The sequence below is a fragment of the Mercenaria mercenaria genome, chromosome 8 (assembly GCF_021730395.1).
Source record: "Mercenaria mercenaria strain notata chromosome 8, MADL_Memer_1, whole genome shotgun sequence".
NCBI lineage: Eukaryota > Metazoa > Mollusca > Bivalvia > Venerida > Veneridae > Mercenaria > Mercenaria mercenaria.
In genome coordinates, this window is record NC_069368.1 from 8264421 (window position 1) to 8286976 (window position 22556).

The following is a 22556-nucleotide window of genomic DNA, read 5'->3' on the forward strand; positions in this document are numbered from 1 at the left end:
CAAATATTTGCCTGTTTTGTGTCAGTTTCTTTTCTAGCACGTAGCTATGACATTTGATGCTATGACAAAATAATCGTGACTTACAAATTGTTGCATAATAATACAAAATTTTCAGTCTTCTTTGTTCAATAGGAAAACAAACTGGGTTGTTTTACAATATGTAACTACTAGATGTAAAATTCAGTTTGTTTGATATCATTTCCATTCTTTATAGAAAGAGTTCTGTACTTATACATAGTATAATTTTAACAAAAGAAGTTGTCAAACAAACTGGCAGACTGGTATATATAAAATTTTACACAGATCTTTTTTTTTTTTCAAAATATTATTCACCATTTGGGGTCCTTCATATGTAGTTGATGACAGATATCCTTCCTGACCCTCATTGTGGCTGTGGCAGTTAGGGCCATCAGGGGCACTCCAGGGAACTTCGTCTTCAGTACACCAAGTTTCTTGTAATCCGGTCGGAAATCATGTCCCCACTGTGTTGAATATAAGCATACATTTTGACATTTACAACAAACAGATGATACCTTGAATCAGAAAGTCTAACAAACCTGTTTTGAATCTACTAAGTTGGACTCATGGAGTATACTAAAACTTTATAAACAAGAGCTGTCGGATGACAGCGCGCTCGACTATTCGAAGAATTGATTGAAGAATGGGGTCAAAATATTTCCATAGTTTTTCAGACTAAACAAAAAAATGGATAAACAAAAAATGTTCCTGTATTTGTGGATTTCGATTAGTCTTGCACTAACTGGCAATGTGTGACCATGATGGCAAATATGTTAAGTTATATGTCTGGCAAAACATGGACTTATATGAAAAATTTAACTAATTTCCAAGTCCAAAAAGGGCCATAATTCAGTCAAAATAGTTGACAGAGTTATGTACTCTTGCCTACAGATGGAAATCATGTTGATAAACTAGTGTTAAAAGTTTCAAAGCCACAGTTCAAATAGTTTTGACAAAACGCTGACTTGTTAAAAAAAACTGAACAAATTTCAAAGTCCAAAAAGGGCCATAATTCAGTCAAAATAGTTGTCAGAGTTATGTACTCTTGCCTACAGATGGAAATCATAATGATAAACAAGTGTTTAAAGTTTAAAAGCCAAAATGTCAAATAGTCTTGACAAAACATGGACATATATAAAACAAAACCAATTTCCAAGTTCAAAAAGGGCCATAATTCAGCCAAAAAAGACGAGAGAGTTACGTACTCTTGCCTATTGATAGAGACTATTATACTGAACAAGATATAAAAGTTTCAAAGCCATATGTCAAACACTTCACACAAAATATAAACTGGTACGAAAAACTTAACCAAGATTTCTAAGTCAAAAGGGGCCATAATTCAGTCAAAATGCTTGATGGAGTTATGTACTCTTGCCTACAACTGGACATTGTGATGGTAAACAAGTGTTGAAAGTTTCAAAGCTTTATCTCAAAAGACTTTGTCAAAATGTGGACTGGTACGAAAAACTTAACCAAGATTTCTAAGTCAAAAAGGGGCCATAATTCAACCAAAATGCTTGATGGAGTTATGTACTCTTGCCAACAACTGGACATGGTGATGGTAAACAAGTGTTGAAAGTTTCAAAGCTTTTTCTCAAAAGACTTTGTCAAAATATGAACTGGTACGAAAAACTTAACCAAGATTTCTAAGTCAAAAGGGGCCATAATTCAGTCAAAATGCTTGACAGAGTTATGTACTCTTGCCTATAACTGGACATGGTGATGGTAAACAAGTGTTGAAAGTTTCAAAGCTTTATCTCAAAAGACTTTGTCAAAATGTGGACTGGTACGAAAAACTTAACCAGGGTGTGACGCCGACGCCGACGCCGTGGTGAGTAGGATAGCTCTACTTATTCTTCGAATAGTCGAGCTAAAAATCTAAGGTAAACTAGACTGAAAATACGTGTACAACTTAACCCGAGAAATAAGTGGTATTACTTACCGAGCTGACACAATGTGCCTCATCTATGACAAATCTGTCAAGGACTTTTCTACTGTAGAGGTTCTCTAGGACACTCAGTAACTTTTCACTCGCAGAAATCTAAAAATATAAGTCCACATATTACAAATATAACACTGTAGTATTACAGTAAGTAATAATTTAGATTATCATCAGTATGTCTTAAATTTTCTTTGTTAGATTTACTATCACACCTACAATTATGTGTTATATGGGTACTTCCCAGCTTTTCAAGATGGAAAAAGACCTCCAACAGTCTCTTTGGGATTGTTTTAAGCACTGGCGGGCACATAGTATAGAACCAACTATCTTCTATAAGCCAGCTTGATGGCATCCTCACATGAAAGAATTCTGCACCCAAAACAATGTTTTGAATCCTAAGCAATGAAGGGCAAGAGTTTCAAAGTCACAGACCACTCGACTTTAACTTTATTTCAAAAACTGCTGTAGAAAATTGCATTGTTTAAACTTTTAGAGCTATTTGTTGTGCAAGTCTGTAACTATCCGTCCAGTAACATTTTTTTAAACATGTGATGTTAACAGCTAGACAATGCAAACACAACAGAAATATATGAACACATACTGCAAGAGATATCTTATTTCTGAAAATATTATCATACTTTTTCAGGTGTGACATACAGCAGTCTGATTTCTGGCACTCTCTTGTATAATTTTCTGTACAGCATGTCAGCTTCACTCTGCGATACATCACTCGACAAATGACCCGCTGGTACCTAAAATAATGTAGTTAACTTCTCTGTTTAAGATTTCATAATATACATTTGTTTTTTTTTTTTGTTTTTTTTGTTGGATTTAACGTCGCACCGACACATGATAGGTCATATGGCGACTTTCCAGCTTTAATGGTGGAGGAAGACCCCAGTGGCCCCTCCGTGCATTATTTCATCACGAGTGGACACCTGGGTAGAACCACCGACCTTCCGTAAGCCAGCTGGATGACTTCCTCACATGAAGAATTCAACGCCCCGAGTGAGGCTCGAACCCACATCCATGAGGAGCAAGTGATTTGAAGTCAGCGACCTTAACCACTCGACCACGGAGGCCCCTAATATACATTTGTATTAGTTATTTAAGTCGCACCAACACAGCTCAAGTTATAAGGCAACACTAATGCTTATAATGTTGAAGGATGACAGCATGTACCCCTAGTGGCATTATTTCAGGGACGAGGTAACTAGCAGCAAAAACTCACCTGTAAAGAATTCAGTTTCTGCACCTGATCCTGAATCAGAGCTCTAAGAGGGGAGATAACTATAGTGACACCACCAGAAACAAGGGCAGGTAACTGGTAACAAAGACTCTTGCCACCACCTGGAACAGATAATTTGATCAAAATATACTTTCTATTAGGCAACAAACTCTAATACTTGCAATTTATACTTGACTGTACTATTGCAGATAATACTTTTATCACTTTTCTTTGATGTTGTGAGTGTGATATAAAGCCATTACATAAATTTGGTATTACACTTGTGTAATAAAGCTTTGACATTATTCCCGCAATGTCAAACATGATAGTACATATTTATACAACTTTTTTGTAAATCTAGGTCAACTGACTTTTTTCTATTCTGAAATGTATGTTATTGCTGAAGCCAAATATTTTCATGTTGTGACAATAAATAAATACTGAAGGTATGGACAGTTGTTTCAAATGATTTTTGAACAATTTAAAAATAAATTTTATTTACCTGTAGGCATTAGGACAAAAGTATCATTCTGCAGTAAAGCAGCATTGCAGGCTTCTAGTTGGTGACGTCGGAACTTCTGAAGACCAAACACCTGGTTAAACACTTTCACCATTTCTCGGCAGTGCTCAAAGGCATAACCGGAGTATTCACTATGTTCCTGAGGAGGCTCTGTAATAAGACTGGTTGAGTTTCTTGCTGAACCTTAAATATACAATGTATTTATATACATGTACAAATAAAATATCTCCAGATCTGAAACTTTTCTGACTTTGGTAGGGAAATTATGAAACAGTGTGTCTACTCTAAAATACCTTGTACCATAATATATATTGGCAAACTATGACAATAATTATCATAACTAAGAAAAAGTTAAACACCAGAGTAGATTCCCCTTATTTTAAACAATATCAGTTAAAATGACCATAAAACACACCTGTAGATTGTCTGGAATTCTTCGGTATGGATATTTGAGGTAGATCATCCTGTGAAAGAATTCGGTTAAAATCTTCATCATCATCTTCATCAAAATCATCAATCAATTCATCTTTTGAGTAATCCTCAAGATTCTCTGAAAACACAGTATTATCTTCCTTTACTGTACCAATTTTAGACTGGTTAACTGTTTTTCTAGATGATACAGACTGGTTAGCAAGTTTGTAACCAAAGTTAAATTCTTCTGCCATATTGAGATTCATATCCTCATCAATGCTATCAAACATATCAGGTTCATAATCTCCCAGTTTTACAACAGATCCTGGTTGTTTGGAGGCATTAGATAAATATGTTGATTTTGGCCGATTAGGGGTAATAATTGATGTATCTGATGAAATATTCAGAACACTGTTTGAATTATTACAACCTGTTTTTGAAACATTTTCGGAAAAAATTTGTACACTATTTTTCTGCAGCACAGCTGGTGTTGATTTGGGTCTTGGAAAAGACACCGGGGTTGAGGTAGTACTAGAGGTGTTTGAAATGTCTAGAGGTCCGCTCACCGAATGCCGACTAAATCTTGACATGAAATTAACATGTGTTTGAGTCAAAATGGCATCATCTTCAAAGAAACTATCGCCACATGGAATTGGTGACCCCAATTTGTTTCCACTGTTTGACAAACGAGAGGACACTAATGGTCTTTGTACAGTGCTGGTAATAGGTTCCTGTCTCGCTTTGTTAACATTTTCAGGTGTCATAGTTTTAAATCTACATTGTCCTGGGTCATCAGATATCTTAAATGAATCACTGTGTGCCCTAGGAAACTGCTGACCAGACTGATGAGGTACTTTTTGAAAAAGATTTTCTGATCCCACCTGTTGCTTCAGTTTAGTCCTGAAAAATAAATATAAAATTGAGCCGCACCATGAGAAAACAAACATAGTGCGTTTGTGACCAGCATGGATCCAGACCAACCTGCGCAGTCTGGTCAGGATCCATGCTGTTCGCTAATGGTTTCTCTAATTGTAATAGGCTTTGAAAGCGAACAGCATGGATCCTGACCAGACTGCGCGGATGCGCAAGCTGGTCTGGATCCATGCTGGTCACAAATGCACTATGTTGGTTTTCTCATGGTGTGGCTCAAATCTTGTTTTATAACGATTATTTAATCAACAGCAAATGTCAATGTATCTTCAGTTTGAATTTGATCTTTGATGGTACAGTTTTTTTTCTTGTTTACACTTAATGATTCTCTGCACTGTAACAGTCTAGACTACTGATTTTAATATAAAGCTAAGGCGTTATAACCCAGATTATTGAAATGTTTAAGCATCTTATTTCCAAAAATTCTCCATTTCTTATGAAAATATATTCTAAAACAAATATTTATCAGAGGAGAAACTTGACCTTGCTTTTGACCCTTTAAGAAGTCCATTCAGAGTTCTTTAAGAAGTTCTGCATGTTTGATAAATTGGAAGTAATGGCCTAACATTACTTATCCGGAAAACATTGAATAAAATTTGGATTCAGATTTTATGAACTAATGGCAACAAGTGGTAAATTTATTACATCAGCAACTTTAATGTCTATCTTAAGTTAAAATATCATATTAAAACATCTGACACATTTAAATAATTCAAAAAAATGTCTTAAAATTAGCTTGAAATGCGCAGCTTTCTTTAATCATGGGCAATTATCTCAAAACCAAGCATACAGATCTATACATTTTTTATTTCACCATATTTAAGGTCATATGTTTATTTAAGACTTTGCAAATTGAAAGAGGTCCCTGCAAGAATGCTACAGGTCAAGTCTATTGATGATCATGTGAAGGTGTTTAAAGATTTTTTTACCTGCTAGCGGAACCATTTGAACACACTAGACAGACATTCATAAAAGGTTACTACAGACCAAGTTTTGTGAAGATTCATCTGGTGGTTTATGAGAAGTTGCTTACAGGTAATTTTCTATTTTTAGCTTTGTCAGCCCCTTTTGAACAAACCTGAGACAGGTACATAAAAGGATAGAACAGACAAAGTAAGATGATTTATTTATTTTACTTTATTTGGTTTAACGTCGCACCGACACAATTATATGGCATATAGCAACTTTCCAGCTTTGATGGTGGAGGAAGACCCCAGGTGCCCCTCCGTGCATTATTTCATCACGAGCGGGCACCTGGGTAGAACCACCGACCTTCCGTCAGCCAGCTGGATGGCTTCCCCACATGAAGAATTCAACGCCCCGAATGAGGCTCGAACCCACATCGATGAGGGGCAAGTGATTTGAAGTCAGCAACCTTAACCACTCGGCCACTGAGGCCCCATCAAAGTAAGATGAAGATCCATCAAATTGTTTATGAGACGAAGTTGTTTAAAGGTTTTTCTATTCTTATCTATGATTTCAGAGGAGATGATTAACTAAAAATTTTGACAAAGGATGCCAGATCACAAGGTTCAGGTGAGCTAAAAAGCATGTACTAAAATGCCAGATTGAAAATTTGTTAACTGTACAAACAATCTGTTATTCTTTTGTGTTGTTACTGGTGCACACTATGAAAATATTACAATCATTAAATTCCATTTTAAGTCAAACCATACCAGCTTGGACACATCTTGTGAAAAACATTTATCAGTAGTAGTCTTCCCCCTCCCAACAAAATATAAACAAAGGTTAAAATTTAAGCTTTACTGAACACTCAAAGAGAATCACGACAAATTCAAATTCACCGGGATTCAAAAGTCGACTTCTATAAATTATCCAACTGATTTGCAGGGCTTCGAAAATTTGCCGGTTTGTTGGTTTTGGACAGATTTTTGACTTTTCAGACCGATTTGTGAAGTGAAAAAACGAAAAAAATCGGTCCGGTAAAAATGGAGAAAAGTATAAATTTCGGTCTGATATCTCAATACACGACCACCTGTCAAGCAGGAGATTGTTGGTCGCACCTTCAGATAATCAATAAACGTGTCAATCGGTCCGATTGTCACTTTGATAATCGGTCCGTAATTAGCACGGGACGCAATCAGTGCTTGCGCGGCACATACTTTAATGTTTGCAGACAGTCAACTGCAATGTATTTAACATTTTTGACTGGTTTCCAATTGTTTCTGACTGGATCCAAATCATTTCGACGAGGATCCACTTCATTTATTTAGAATCCGACGGATGGCTTATTTCAAAAGGCTATGTTTGATCACGGGTAAAAAACAAATGGTCACTGCATTTAATCAACGAGCTATAATTGTACATTATAGGTCTTTAATTTAATGAGACATCACATGGAAAACCAATAAAAATAATTTCTATAATTACTTGATTAGAAAAAATTACATGATTCATTTTTTGGGGCTCCAGTTGAAACAAGTGCAGAAAATCGTCTTTGCAACCCGACCGTACAAAAAAGAAAAAGAAAAAAATGGACTGGCAAACACGAATGATAAAGAAAACCGGGGTGGCGCTGTTTATCAAATCGGTCTTTTAAAAAACGTTTCAAAATGAAATTTTGTTTACATCAGAAAAGAACATATAACTTTATAAAATGTAGTTGCTTACTGAAGTACAATGCTTAAGTGAAATGAAATATCTGTGGCCAACCCGGGTGATCTTTTGGTACATGCGGAAATTCGATCTCAGCGTTCACATAACGGACACATTCGGTCCGCGGCAGAGTATTCTTAAAATACTGAGGCTGTTTAGCAGAGAATATATGTCATGTAATTCACTTTGACGCATTGTATTTTATAGAATTCCGTAAAAGAATGAGGAAACATCACAAAGTATCTGCCGTGTATACGGTACCGAAGTCACGTGCGTTGGCTTTTAGACTAGTTACGTGCCTCGGCAATTTTATCCTTGCAAGTATTTTCTCGGAAAAACATCGAAATTTAAACAAAGTAACGATCACTCATGACACTGAAAATTGTCTTCATTGTATGGTAACTCGCGGTGACCGGTAACTCATATTTAATGAATGACATGCTTATTTCTTTACTCTATCACGTTTTACAAAATGTGTAATATTGAGAATGCAGTGGGTGGGGTAGTGCCGATATCAGAATTTTCGTTTCGGACCGATTGAGTTATCAAAATTTCCGGAGCCCTGCTGATTTGTATCTAATTCTTACCTCTTTAAAAGAAGGTCTTGCACATGATGAAAGTTATTTTTAAAACATGACATCATATCAGTAACAGTTAGATGACCAACCAGCTCACTTATCTCATCAGTGACTTTCAGAAGCTTTATCTGTAACTCCTCTAAATCTGTGTCTGGTAGATGCTTGATGGATTCAATATTTGGACAGTTTTCTTTACTTTCCACTAAATATTAGAAACAGAACATTATTAGCAAATAAACTGTGAGTAACAAGATGAATAAGTGACCGAGTACTCGGTCACTAAGTCTGCTACTGGTGTAAAACTTTCAAATTTGATTTACAAGCAAAGGTCATGTGTTGACACATTGTCTCATCATGTGGAACATTTCTGTATATAAAAGTTATAGAGCGGAAATAATTTTTACTTGACCTTAAATAGTGTAAATGCATAATCTACATATTGCCTACTAATCATATACCAAGTTTTAGTAACCTAGCTTGAATACTTCTAGAACAATTGCAGGATCCAGATTTGCAGACGGACAGACAGATGAACGGCATTCCTATAGTCCCCTCTGGTGTTCTGCCATTAGGGGACTAAAAATGTGAACCTACACTGAGAAAGAGAATTATAAGCTCAGGTAGACCTAGACTTGCTCTTTAATTTGGAACTTAATGTATGATAGTTTCTGTTTTTATTAATAAGGCAAAAGAATTTCATTTACACTGCCATGTCATGCAATTAAACTGAAGAAATATATCTGTTCTTTACATTATTTTTATCATATATCTGTAGTGGTATTAGTTTATGATTATTATTACTTTTAACATTTTAAAGTTTGATGTCATAATGTACATCTGCAAGTATGCCCTTTTTCATGTGCGCACATGCGGGTGTGCTAGCACATGCGCACATGTGTGCACACATTTACACACACAAAAATTTGACTGAAGAATCAGACCTGAAGCAATCTGAGCATGGGTCTCCTTTTCCGCGCACTGATCTTCCTCATCAGAGAACTCCAGTGTCCGTCTCTTCTTCATTTTAGGTGCAATCATTTCATCATTGTCATCACTTTCAGCAACAACATCTTCTACCTGTAATTTCAGAGACTATATCAGGAAAAACTGCTTTAAAGGGAAAGACAACATTGTTCAAATGACTGTGCAGTCTCTGTGCTTTGCAAGTATTTCTTAAAACATTCAATATTTCGAAAAATATTATCCCAACCATCTAACAAGTAAGATGTTATGAAACTGACAAACTGTTTTGAGATTGGCAGTAATCCTGTTTCCGTAGCAACATAAAATAAAATGGAGATTTGATTTACTTTTTAAGTGCATCTTAAAATTGCATTAACTAGGTATTTATCAAGAGTTTCTCTTAAATTTTCAGACATTTTCAGAAACTGTCCTACACGTTTTAGTAGCGATCCATTAAAAAAATAATTCAGTGTTATAATGAACCTAAAAAGGGTTTTAAATTGAATTATTATAAAAATTTTAACTTTTTAGGAGGAAATATTCTAAGACACAGTCTATAAACAAAATATATTTAGCTATTTCAAGCAAAAACTGGAGATAAATGCTTCTCTGTCTGGCTGACCAAATATGTTTCATTTTTTAAGAAACTGAATGTAACAATGTACAAGTGTAAAACACCAAAATATACCTTCTTTTTACCAGACAAACTTTTTTTAAATGCTGGTGAACCTGAAAAATAAAATATTGGTGTTCTTCAATTTTAGTTATGGTAGTAGAACCATAGCTTTTTGTTTTTACTTGGTTTAAAGTTCATGTCATACAGAGATTTTCCAGATTTTGGTGATGGAGGAAATGTACCCATACCTGCATCAAATCAGGCACAGGTGAGCACCTGGAGAGAAGTAATGACCTTACACAAGCCGGTTAGTCTGATGACTTGATCATAACACAACCCAAATAGGACTTGAACCCTCAGTGTTGAGGGCCATGTTGTTCGATCTGACTGACCTTAACCACTTGGCCAAAGAGACCCCTGTAAAGGAACTGTAACAACATTCGGCCATTGTGGTGCAATTACATATTCTCCATATTCTTTCTGAATGTTAAAAAGCCCTCCGTACTTAAAACGTAATTCAATAGAAATTGCTGATTGTCACTATTGGTGATCTACCTAAAGCTGAACACATGAACTCAATTAATAAGATACACTCATACAACAATGTCCTATTTTAATGTTAGAATATCAGAAGTATACCAAGTTTCATTTCAGTTGGATGGAAACTGTAAGAGTAAAGTACACAAGGTGACGGACAGACAGACAAATCAGTCTTCAACACCTGGAGCATAAAAGTTTTAAATCCGAGGTTCCTTAATTTAACATTAGCCATTAAAATTTGTTCAAAAAAAGTGATACTCTTAAATTATCCAAATTACAAAATTTTCTAGAGAGGTCATGTAACAAGTGTCATTTCTAAGGCTAAAGAGCAATATTTCGAATTCATAACTGAACACAAACTCATCAAAATTCCTTTGTACAACTTGTTATCACTTCAGAATATTCATAGTTTTCTTTTGTTGTGGTCTGTGGTAAATATTAATATGCCATTAACTACAAACACTGTCCCCATAAAACCACAATTTAGGCTGAAAGTACAAATTTTATGCCTGTAACATGAAGAGATTTCACAAAACTATTTACCAGATTTAACATCAAAATCATCAAAGTCATCATCACAATCATCATTAAATGATGAAAACATTTCCGAGACATTCTTCATGTGCCAGTTATTCTCCATCTCGTCCGATTTCCTCTTGATTCCTTTGATCTCTGACCTTTGTACAGGCTGAACTTTGGCCTCCGACCTTTGTATTGGGTGAACTTCATTTTTCTCTGGGGACCTGAAGGATGGGAATGTAAAAGTACGGTTTCAGTTTAAAGAGATTTTTCAAAAGAAATCTAGTTTTGTCAATTTCAGCTAATGAACCAAACAATTGTTTTGGATTTTGTAAGCAGCATGCTAATTTGTTCCCTGCACTCAACAACTTCCCCACATAAATCTGAAGTGGAGGTCAAATAACATCGCATACAATGTGTTCTGTCAGTTCATTACAAATATTTATGTCACACAGGGATCATTCTTGTGACCCCTTTGTTTCATATTCTCGAGTTGTACCCTCTAAGCATACCAGGCCTTGTGGGTGTGTTAATACTAGCCCTGATCCCTAATGTAAGAAGTTCCCATAAGGTCATCACCACACTTCTCATACAGCAGGATTTCAGAGGTGGCCTTTAGATTTAATCTGAATGATTTCAAGTTTTACCACAATTGTGTTAAATTGTAAAATCAATACAGGGCGTCAAGTGCTTTTGGGAGTCAAAAATATAGGTAGGATCCTGAAATATAGGTATTTGGGGGCCAGAAATATAGGATTATATAGGTTGCTTATAATGAAGAAAACAAGTCGGACAAGTGTTTTATCCTCCTCCACCACCTACCAGCACTCTCTTTTACTAAACATAAAATACAAAGGAACAGAAAAAGTGGCTACTTTTATGATTTTAAACAAATAACATTTTAACATATATCTTATTTTCATAATAAACTATTAATTCGCCAACAGACAAAACTTTACCAATACTGGTACTCAAATCAGTTTAACAGGGAATTAGGCAAACCAAGCCATATTGCTAACAACATATATCAGTACATTGTTAATAGAAGTATAAAATATTGTGTTGGGCCTGCATTTGTACATGAATGAAAAAGAAAACAATTATAATCAAACCATCTACAGAACAAAATAACAACAGTTTCATACTTACGAATACCATGATCTCTGTAAACATGATAACACATGGAGTCCCTTGACCCAGGGTCCTATAATATTGTTACATTAGACCTTCTTGGATTTCTTGGCATCTGTTTCTTTATCTTCATTCTTTCTCTTGGATGAATGCTTTTCTGATGAAGGACTTGACTTGGAAGAAGAGGCAGCTTGCTTGTCTGGTTCAGATTTTGAAGTTCTTGTTGAAGCAGTGGCAGAGCTTTTGGAACTTGATATGGCTGATTCTTGTTTCTTTCCTTTGCTTGATGATTTAGAACTACACTTATCTAGTCTGTTAACCAGTAACTGTCTCTTTTGCTGCTCAACTTCCCTTTGGTTTTCACGTACCCTGTCCATTTCCTTTCTTATACCCTCTATCTTTGATGTGGCTGTTACTATCATCATTTGTGCTACAGAAGCACCTTTCATGTCACTACTTTCAACAGCTTTAGAAAGCTTTTTGTTCCCATCTTTTAACAGTTCCTCTGCTACAGTCAACCTTGTCTGAATCTCCATTTCTTTTTTAAGCAGTGCTTTTTCTTTTTCAAGCATGGAGGAGGTCTTATTATTCTCTTCTGTTGCAAGTTCTTCCAATCTTTTCTTTTCAAGCCTTTCTTTCTCTCTCTCCTGTTTCTTTTTCGCTCTTTCTTCTTTTCCTGTCTCAATCCTCTGTTTATACTTGTTATGGGCCATTTTTGCTGCCAGAAGTATTTCACTGTTTAATGGTATTTTGTGAGGTTGCTCATCTACAGGATCACTGAACTTAACTATGTCCTTCAAAGTTCTGATGGCAGTAACAGTTTTCTCACCCAAGGCAACTCTGTCCTTAGTCACTACACTAGTGTTCACTGACAAACTTCTCTCAACCTCTAAATTTCCATGTGGTAATACCAGAGCTTTCTTGACAAGTTGGAGTAAAAATCTGTACTTGAGCTGCCCGCTATCAAGCTTCTTCACAAACACTTGTCTCCAATAATGGTCAATTCTATCTTCTTCTTTCAAATCATCTTCTGTTTGATATACCTTCCATTCATCCACAATATTAACAGTCATATTTTCATCAAATGCATCTCCCTGGACAAAATTTCAGCATCAATTACAGAGCCTTTTTCAAATCTTCTGACTGGAGACAGGCAACCTAATGACTTTATAAGTTTGTTCTGGAAAGGAAGTCGAGTGACCAAGTATTTTGATACTGAAGTGAAGAATGCTCGAATTCCAAGGATTTCTTTGTGCTGAGCTGCTGATGATTTCATGTTTGATATTTCCTGTCGTGCTTCTCCCAAGACAATATCTTCATCACTAAGCTGATTAACAATACTGAAGTCCTGACACACCAAAATTTCAGTTCATGTCCATTGCCATCTACTTCTGATAGCCACCTATCTCGAAACTGACTCTTATTAGCAGGCATTATGAGGCTTAATTATGAAACATTAAGGCTTGTTTATTCTGAAAACAAAATAAAAACATGTGCATTTCCTATTCACATTTTTATACATGAAAGCTTTAAGAAATGGAAAATATTCCAATTGAAAAAAGAACTTCCATTACTTAAAGCTTTCCTAAAGCTGGGCTGGGCAGGGTCACTACACCTGAAAGGAATACAAATTTCAATGCCTAAAAGGTAATGTTCAGCATATTTATAAACTCAATTATCATAGAATCACTTCTTTTTTAATGGTTTGAATGGCCTTTGAATTCCTTGCTTACCACAAAATTTCCAGATTATAGGTATTTATAGGTATTTTGGCAAAATATAGGATTTTATAGGTTATTATAGGTAGAGGGCTAAAATATAGGAAAATATAGGTAAATATAGGTAACTTGACACCCTGTCAATATGTCCAAAAAAAAAATCCATGTATAATGTATGATTAATAATTTCTTTTATGTATCCACTGCACGGGACAGTATGGCAGAACATGAACTGCACCTACAGGTTTAGGTTTTGCCTGTGTTGTAAATGCTGTAATACATTATATATATTTACCTGTGTGGGGCAACTGCAGCTACAGGTTTAGGTTTTGCCTGTGTTGTAAATGCTGTAATACATTATGTATATTTACCTGTGTGGGGCTACTGCAGCTACAGGTTTAGGTTTTGCCTGTGTTGTAAATGCTGTAATACATTATGTATATTTACCTGTATGGGGCTACTGCAGCTACAGGTTTAGGTTTTGCCTGTGTTGTAAATGCTGTAATACATTATATAGATTTACCGGTGTGGGGCTACTGCAGCTACAGGTTTAGGTTTTGCCTGTGTTGTAAATGCTGTAACACATTATATAGATTTACCTGTGTGGGGCTACTGCAGCTACAGGTTTAGGTTTTGCCTGTGTTGTAAATGCTGTAACACATTATGTATATTTACCTGTGTGGGGCTACTGCAGCTACAGGTTTAGGTTTTGCCTGTGTTGTAAATGCTGGAATACATTATGTATACTTACCTGTGTGGGGCTACTGCAGCTACAGGTTTAGGTTTTGCCTGTGTTGTAAATGCTGGAATACATTATGTATACTTACCTGTGTGGGGCTACTGCAGCTACAGGTTTAGGTTTTGCCTGTGTTGTAAATGCTGTAATACATTATGTATATTTACCTGTGTGGGGCTACTGCAGCTACAGGTTTAGGTTTTGCCTGTGTTGTAAATGCTGTAATACATTATGTATACTTACCTGTGTGGGGCTACTGCAGCTACAGGTTTAGGTTTTGCCTGTGTTGTAAATGCTGTAATACATTATGTATATTTACCTGTGTGGGGCTACTGCAGCTACAGGTTTAGGTTTTGCCTGTGTTGTAAATGCTGTAATACATTATGTATACTTACCTGTGTGGGGCTACTGCAGCTACAGGTTTAGGTTTTGCCTGTGTTGTAAATGCTGTAACACATTATATAGATTTACCTGTGTGGGGCTACTGCAGCTACAGGTTTAGGTTTTGCCTGTGTTGTAAATGCTGGAATACATTATGTATACTTACCTGTGTGGGGCTACTGCAGCTACAGGTTTAGGTTTTGCCTGTGTTGTAAATGCTGTAATACATTATGTATACTTACCTGTATGGGGCTACTGCAGCTACAGGTTTAGGTTTTGCCTGTGTTGTAAATGCTGTAACACATTGTATAGATTTACCTGTGTGGGGCTACTGCAGCTACAGGTTTAGGTTTTGCCTGTGTTGTAAATGCTGTAACACATTGTATATATTTACCTGTGTGGGGCTACTGGTGAAATCCCTTCATAAAAAACGCTGAACGCCCGAATTTCCAAACGAAATGGTTGAGGGTAGGGTTATAAATAAGTTTGACTTTAAAATTGTTTTGACCTAATGGAAGTGTATCAAGTCCAGAAAGATTAATACATAACTTAACTTCAACTTTGACAAAGCAGCTTTGAAGTAAAATCATTAGGGGGAAAATGCATGTGGACCCAAGACTTGCTTACAACTTTCATCAACCTATTCAGCAATTCCTGGCACTGAATTTTAGAGTTGTAAAAGGTGTCTCTGAAAGGAACTGTTTTGTTTATTTGCAAGATAATTGTTCTTACAAATAAACAGATGTTTGCTTTTCAGAGAAGTGAGTGTAATAAAAGCTGTCCGCCGATGTAAAATCCCATTATAAAAAGAAAAAATCCCATTCATTTTGTCAAAAATCTCATTGATTCAAGGCAAATGGGAATTAATCTCATAATAGTATCTGCCAAAAGTGATCCCTGTGTTTACCTGTGTGGGGCTACTGCAGCTACAGGTTTAGGTTTTGCCTGTGTTGTAAATGATGTAATACATTATATATATTTACCTGTGTGGGGCTACTGCAGCTACAGGTTTAGGTTTTGCTTGTGTTGTAAATGCTGTAATACACTGCTGAACTGAAGTTGCCTGCAATAAATTTCATGTTTTATGACATATTCATTTTCAAACTGCATCAAGTTACAACTTAGCTAAAACATCAACATTTTTCTTTATTAAACATCAGTCTGTAGTCAATTAATGTTTATCAGTATATCATTGTGTAGAAAGTTCAATTTTTCTTTAGCTAACAAGAACAATATCAATATTGTATGTCACATGCTCCCTGAAAATGCTTGACAGAATAAGTCATGAACAAGCAAATTCAATAAATCTGTATCCCCTGCAAAATACGTTGTTTTGTGAATGTTAATATCCAGATATACACAAGCTATGTACATGTACAAAAGGACTATGCAATGGTTTGTTGGTTCCTACTTTTTATCAAATCGGGGGCGAAAATCTCTAAACTACAGTGACCTATATCTGTATTAAGTTTCATGAAGATCCATCAATGGGTTACTTTGTATTGCGGGAATTTATGAATTTCAAAACAATCATATCCTATGTTACTAGCGTTGATTTGTCACTTTTCAGAAGGGCAGGTGAATTAGACCAATTATTAAGCATGTCCAAATTATTCCAAAATATAGTTATCATGATGAAAAGATAAGTACCTTCTTTGGTTTGCAATTCTCCACTTTATTACTTGAAAATCTGTCTGCCTGAAAGGCAGGCTTCGTCTGGGATAAAAACATCACATCCTCATCTTTTCCAAAGTTAGATTTATTAGTGTTTACTTGTACAGTGTTTGAAAGTTTATCCAGCCCTACAGTATTACATGTGGTGAGCACATTACTAGGTGGTTTTGGCTTATTCAAACTGAGACTGCTTCCTGGCTTCTTGAACTTGAATCTCCTGAAAAGAGATATACCATGAATTCATCTAATTTTGTTAAGGAAAAATCTCGCTGTTTTCACCTGGCAGAATGGGTTTTTCATTACAGAAAAATGCATCACTGACAGTTAAAATAGTTCACAAGTAGAATTTTATCAAAAATGACTACAGTCATATGACTACCATTTTAATATGAAATTAGTATTCATCAAATACATCTTTAACATCAATGTTCTGCCCAAATAACTATAGATGGTAACCATGTTACCTTAAAATATGTTCAAGCTGAAACAATCTGGGAGGATAATTCAACAACAACTATTTTCTTACCCTTTTGTAGTAATATTGTTACTCATTGTTCTGCTTGTTAGCACTGTACTTTTCTCTGGAAAGAAACAGAAATTGTAATTGTTTTGTTTTGTTTGCTTGTCTTTTGTTTCAGTTTAACCTTTAGCACACTAAATTTCTATAATGGACTGGTCTATCATTCAATTTGGGTAGTGCCATTTGTTATTTGAAGGGGTGTTCACTGAACATTTACTGAAAGAATACAAAATGTAATGTTGTTTGTTGCCTGCTGTCGTAACCTTGCAGCTAATCTTGTGTCTGTACTGGTTGCAAAGGCAGAATCACTTGCCGTTAGAAGGCTAAAGGTTAATATTCTGACCATAGGTTTTATTGGTACATGTCTCAGTGCTTTTTTACCTAATTATATAACTGTTACAGAGGCCAATATTAGACCGCTTCCCAATCCGAGAAACAGGTGAAATTTCTCAATCTGAAGCATTGAATTTTCCAATTTTGCCGAAATGTTCAGCTCTGATCTTTCATGTCAAGTTTCCTGGATTCTCCGGGAGACTCACGAATTTTTGGTCCATTTCCCGGACATATGGAAATCAATTATTTCTCCCGGAAATCCAAAATTCCAAGCTAATGGTTTCCTGTATCAAACTAAATCCCTAATTCCACACTGCATGCACCGTGCCTGACCTAATTTATCACTCTATTGATAACAGTTTAACAAGGTCACGCACTGATGACATTCTGCAAACAGGTGTGAATGTGCTATTTTTAGATTGTGTTAATTGGCGAGTGGTGGTGTTTACATTAATATGATTAAGTGATAAAGACAGGAGCTTGTTTATGAAAGATTTTTTAAGTGTGAAAAGATATTTAGGGATACATTTAAAGAGCCGACCTTTATTGGAGTGATGGCAATCATTACCACTGATGGCATAAGTCTTATGCCATCAGTGGTAATGATTGCCTGTTAAGTGCGGAAACAACTTGAGATAGATCTAGGTTTAAACATTTTTTTAACAGCAATGATTTTGTATTTTATTTTTATGAGTAACAAGAGCTGTCTCCATAGGATGACACATGCCCCCGATGGCACTTTGAATGAATAGTTATGGCTGATGTTAGAGTTTAGGACCTTTGACCTACGGAGCTGGGTCTTGCGCGCGACACGTCATCTTACTGTGTCACACATTCATGCATAGTTATTTTAAAATCCATGCATGAATGACAAAGATATGGACCAGACATGCCCATCAATGCACTATCATGAAAAATGACCTTTAACATCTAAGTGTGACCTTGACCTTTGAGCTACGGACCTGGGTCTTGCGTGTGACACGTCGTCTTACTGTGGTACACATTCATGCCAAGTTATTTGAAAATCCATCCATCGATGACAAAGATATGGACCGGACACGCCCATCAATGCACTATCCTTTAACGTCTAAGTGTGACCTTGACCTCTGAGCTACGGACCTGGGTCCTGCGCGCGACAAGTCGTCTTACTGTGGTACACATTTATGCCAAGTTTGAAAATCCACCCATCGATGACAAAGATATGGACCGGACACGCCCATCAATGCACTATCCTTTAACGTCTAAGTGTGACCTTGACCTTTGAGCTACGGACCTGGGTCTTGCGCGCGACATGTCATCTTACTGTGGTACACATTCATGCCAAGTTATTTGAAAATATATCCATTGATGACAAAGATATGGACCGGACACGCCCATCAATGCACTATCCTTTAACGTCTAAGTGTGACCTTGACCTTTGAGCTACGGACCTGGGTCTTGCGCGCGACACGTCATCTTACTGTGGTACACATTCATGCCAAGTTATTTGAAAATCCATCCATCGGTGACAAAGATATGGACCGGACAGGAAAATTGCGGACAGACCCACAGACCAACAGACTGACAGACCGTTAGACTGACAGACGGTTCAAAAACTATATGCCTCCCTTCGGGGGCATAAAAATCACTTTTCAGTATGAATTTGAAATAATGAAATAGGTTTATTTTCGATCTATGTTAGCAGGGCTTTTTCACCCTATCTCACGGGGCCGATGTTCGGCCCCATGGCATTCCCAATGCCAAATATGCTCTATTTTTCCCAATCTGAAGCAAAAAATTCCCAATCCAATGAAAAATTTCCCAACTGAAATCAGTTACTTTCTGTTTTTCAAAGATAATTTTTGCACAATCAGTTTTGTTTGGCAAGTACATCAAACAAAATGTTGGAAAAACCAACTCGTTTCTATTTTTAGTAACATGACCGTCTGCACCCTCGGCAAAAAATAATTACATGATTTTGCTGAAGAAATGTATGATTTGTATGCAAAAACCTCTCAAAATGCATAAAAACACAAATATTAATTGAATAAAGTACCCAAAACATGTTGACAGGTAGTTCTTACACCATTAAAATCAATTGTCACATATTTTCGCGACCCAGTTTTTACACTCGAAAATACACCCACTTTGCCATTCTACTTTTTGGATAATTTCAGTTATAACTATGGTGAAAACAAACTGTAAACAAAAATTTTAACATGACAAATGAAGAGTTACTGTATTTTTAGGCAATATTGGAAAACAATTCTGAAAAAAAAGTATTCTGAATTTCACAAGGGGAAACTGTCTACCAGTAAAACTAATATTATTAATTAAAAAGTCACTTAATTTGTCAGTATATTTTCCCAAATTTGACAATTTACGGCATTAAAAATTCCCAATATGACCAGGGGCCTTTTTCCCAAAACCCCCTGAAAAAGCCCTGGTTAGCTACTGCTCATGTGCTAAATATCTAGGAATGTCAAGAAGACCTGCAGATTATTCACATAAAAGAGACTTGCCAGTAAATTTCATCCAATTCCTTTGCTCAAATGATAATTAAATAAATTTAAATCAATACTTTTTTGTTTACCTTGCTGAATTTCTATAATGAACTTGTCCATCTTTCATTTTGGACAGTACCATTAACTGTTAAAAGGGGTGTTTACCAAACAAGAGCTCTCCATAAGACAGCCAAGCTCGACTATTCGAAATATTGTCCCAGAAACAGGAAAATATTACCCAAAATGTTAAATATCAAAAGAGTTTTAAGTTCAAAAGGGGAAAAAATTTGACCAAAATGCATATCAGAGTTATGGGACTTGATGCTATCAACTAGTTTTGTAACCCCGAAGACACATGTGAAGTTTCAATTCGATATCTCCATTAGTTTTGGAGATAGTAACTTGCATGTAAAACCTTAACCAGAATTTTCTTAGTCCAAAAGGGGGCATAATTTGCCCAAAATACAAGCCAGAGTTATGGGACTTGACACAGTGAGGTTGGTTATTGATCTAGAAAAAGAAAAAATAAGTTTCAAATCTATATGCCTTTTAGTAATAGCTGTATGTACTTGCATGCAAAACTTTAACCAGAATTTTCTAAGTCCAAAAAAGGGGGATTATTTGGCCAAAATGAAGGTCAGAGTTATGGGACTTGCTGCTATCAACTTGTTTTATAACCCTGAAGACACATGTGAAGTTTCAATTCAAAATCTGCATTAGTTTTGGAGATAGTAACATGCATGTAAAATCCTAACCAGAATTTTCTAAGTCCAAAAGGGGGCATAATTTGCCCAAAATACATGTCAGAGTTATGGGACTTGACCCACTGAGGTTGGTTATTGACCTAGAAAAAGAAAAAATAAGTTTCAAATCTATATGCCTTTTAGTAATAGCTGTATGTACTTGCATGCAAAACTTTAACCAGAATTTTCTAAGTCGAAAAGGGGGCATAATTTGGCCAAAATGAAGGTCAGAGTTATGGGACTTGCTGCTTTCAACTAGTTTTATAACCCCAAAGACACATGTGAAGTTTCAATTCAAAATCTGCATTAGTTTTGGAGATAGTAACTTGCATGGAAAACCTTAACCAGAATTTTCTAAGTCTAAAAGGGGGCATAATTTGCTCAAAATACATGTCAGAGTTATGGGACTTGACCCAGTGAGGTTGGTTATTGACCTAGAAAAAAAAGAAATAAGTTTCTAATCTATATGCCTTTTAGTAACAGCTGTATGTACTTGCACGCAAAACTTTAACCAGAATTTTCTAAGTCCAAAAGGGGGCATAATTTGGCCAAAATGAAGGTCAGAGTTATGGGACTTGCTGCTATCAACTAGTTTTATAACCCCGAAGACACATGTGAAGTTTCAATTCAATATCTGCATTAGTTTTGGAGATAGTAACTTGCATGTAAAACTTTAACCAGAATTTTCTAAGTCAAAAAGGGGGCATAATTTGTTCAAAATACATGTCAGAGTTATGGAACTTGACCCAGTGAGGTTGGTAATTGACCTAGAAAAAGAATAAATAAGTTTCAAAGCTATATGCCTTTAAATGATAGCTGTATGTACTTGCATGCAAAAACTTAACCAAGGTGTGACGCCGACGCCGACGCCAGGGTGAGTAGAATAGCTAGACTATTCTTCGAATAGTCGAGCTAAAAATACTGACTGATGAATGGCAAACAGTACAGATCAGGATCAGACTGCACAGACAATCTACACTGGTCGCAAAGGCAGAATCAATCTTGTCCAGCATGATAAGGGTTAAAATGTTTTAAAATGCAACTTCAGCCCCTGAAAACATTGCCTAAATCAGTTAATCAAGTCGGAAAGGAAAATGATTTAGATCTAATCTGTTATACAGTTTTATATTCGACCAAAAATTTCCTAAAAAATACTGGTCGGTAAAATCTCCTGGATTTTCAACTGAAATCTCCTGGAAAATTGTCCATGGAACTTGACAAGTATGTCTGATGAAATTCTCAATTTGTTTTAAGTGCGTCAATGATAAGTGCAAGTCGTTGTGAGTAACAGTACCTATAGGTTAAAATATGGCCTTTGTATTATTACATACCTGATTCGTATATATGAGAGACTTTATAAACAGGATTTATATTAGGGGTGACTATTGAGGCCAATTTTGACTATTGCAATACTATTGATATTGCTTAAAAACTATTGCAATACTATTCTATTGCAGGTTACTATTGCCATACTATTGCAATAGTTATCGGCCATCATATTTTATACAGTAAAGCTACCAACTGGCATTGTTACATAGTGTAACAGACGGCACTGTTATAATTAATTGCTGTAACACACACTGAGATGTTTGTATAACTGAAACAGACAGAAATAATTCTAACATTAAATATTTCTTGCCTTCCTTGGCTTTGGAACAATAAGTAAAACAATAAACCTATGCAAGGTATACTCAAACGAATCGGCCATTTTGTTGCGAATGTCAACATGTTTAATAACCCAAAGCATCGAAAAAGACGAAAATGAACGGATTGGATTAAGGTGTACCAGAACTAAATGAAGGGCCCTACCGAACAGTTTGCTGTATAATACAAATAGCCTTCTTTCTCCATGTCCATAGTACATTTTCTCATCTAAAATTAACAGGTTATTTAAATATATTTAATCAAAGTTTCTAAGAAACTAAATTTATTAATTATCTCCCAGACTTCTCAGTC

At 35.9% G+C, this 22556-nt stretch overlaps 2 protein-coding genes across 2 annotated transcripts in view; both read right to left on the reverse strand.

The window, feature by feature from the left end:
- Nucleotides 1-13864, reverse strand: part of LOC128558941 (titin homolog) — a 164643-nt gene extending 150779 nt beyond the window's left edge. The window contains exon 1 of the mRNA XM_053549335.1: nucleotides 12031-13864. Coding sequence (XP_053405310.1) covers nucleotides 12102-13085 — 984 coding nt within the window. The 5' untranslated portion in view covers nucleotides 13086-13864 and the 3' untranslated portion in view covers nucleotides 12031-12101. The remainder of the gene's footprint in view (nucleotides 1-12030) is intronic.
- The window catches only part of LOC123565521 (recQ-like DNA helicase BLM), a 44855-nt gene that overhangs the window by 19274 nt on the left and 3025 nt on the right, over nucleotides 1-22556 (reverse strand). The window contains exons 2-14 of the mRNA XM_053549321.1: nucleotides 17048-17102; nucleotides 16498-16738; nucleotides 15831-15910; nucleotides 10906-11105; nucleotides 9895-9935; nucleotides 9185-9320; nucleotides 8253-8445; nucleotides 4124-5019; nucleotides 3691-3891; nucleotides 3192-3310; nucleotides 2599-2712; nucleotides 1961-2059; nucleotides 334-482 (exon numbers count right to left, since the gene is read on the reverse strand). Coding sequence (XP_053405296.1) covers nucleotides 334-482; nucleotides 1961-2059; nucleotides 2599-2712; nucleotides 3192-3310; nucleotides 3691-3891; nucleotides 4124-5019; nucleotides 8253-8445; nucleotides 9185-9320; nucleotides 9895-9935; nucleotides 10906-11105; nucleotides 15831-15910; nucleotides 16498-16738; nucleotides 17048-17073 — 2495 coding nt within the window. The 5' untranslated portion in view covers nucleotides 17074-17102. The remainder of the gene's footprint in view (nucleotides 1-333; nucleotides 483-1960; nucleotides 2060-2598; nucleotides 2713-3191; nucleotides 3311-3690; nucleotides 3892-4123; nucleotides 5020-8252; nucleotides 8446-9184; nucleotides 9321-9894; nucleotides 9936-10905; nucleotides 11106-15830; nucleotides 15911-16497; nucleotides 16739-17047; nucleotides 17103-22556) is intronic.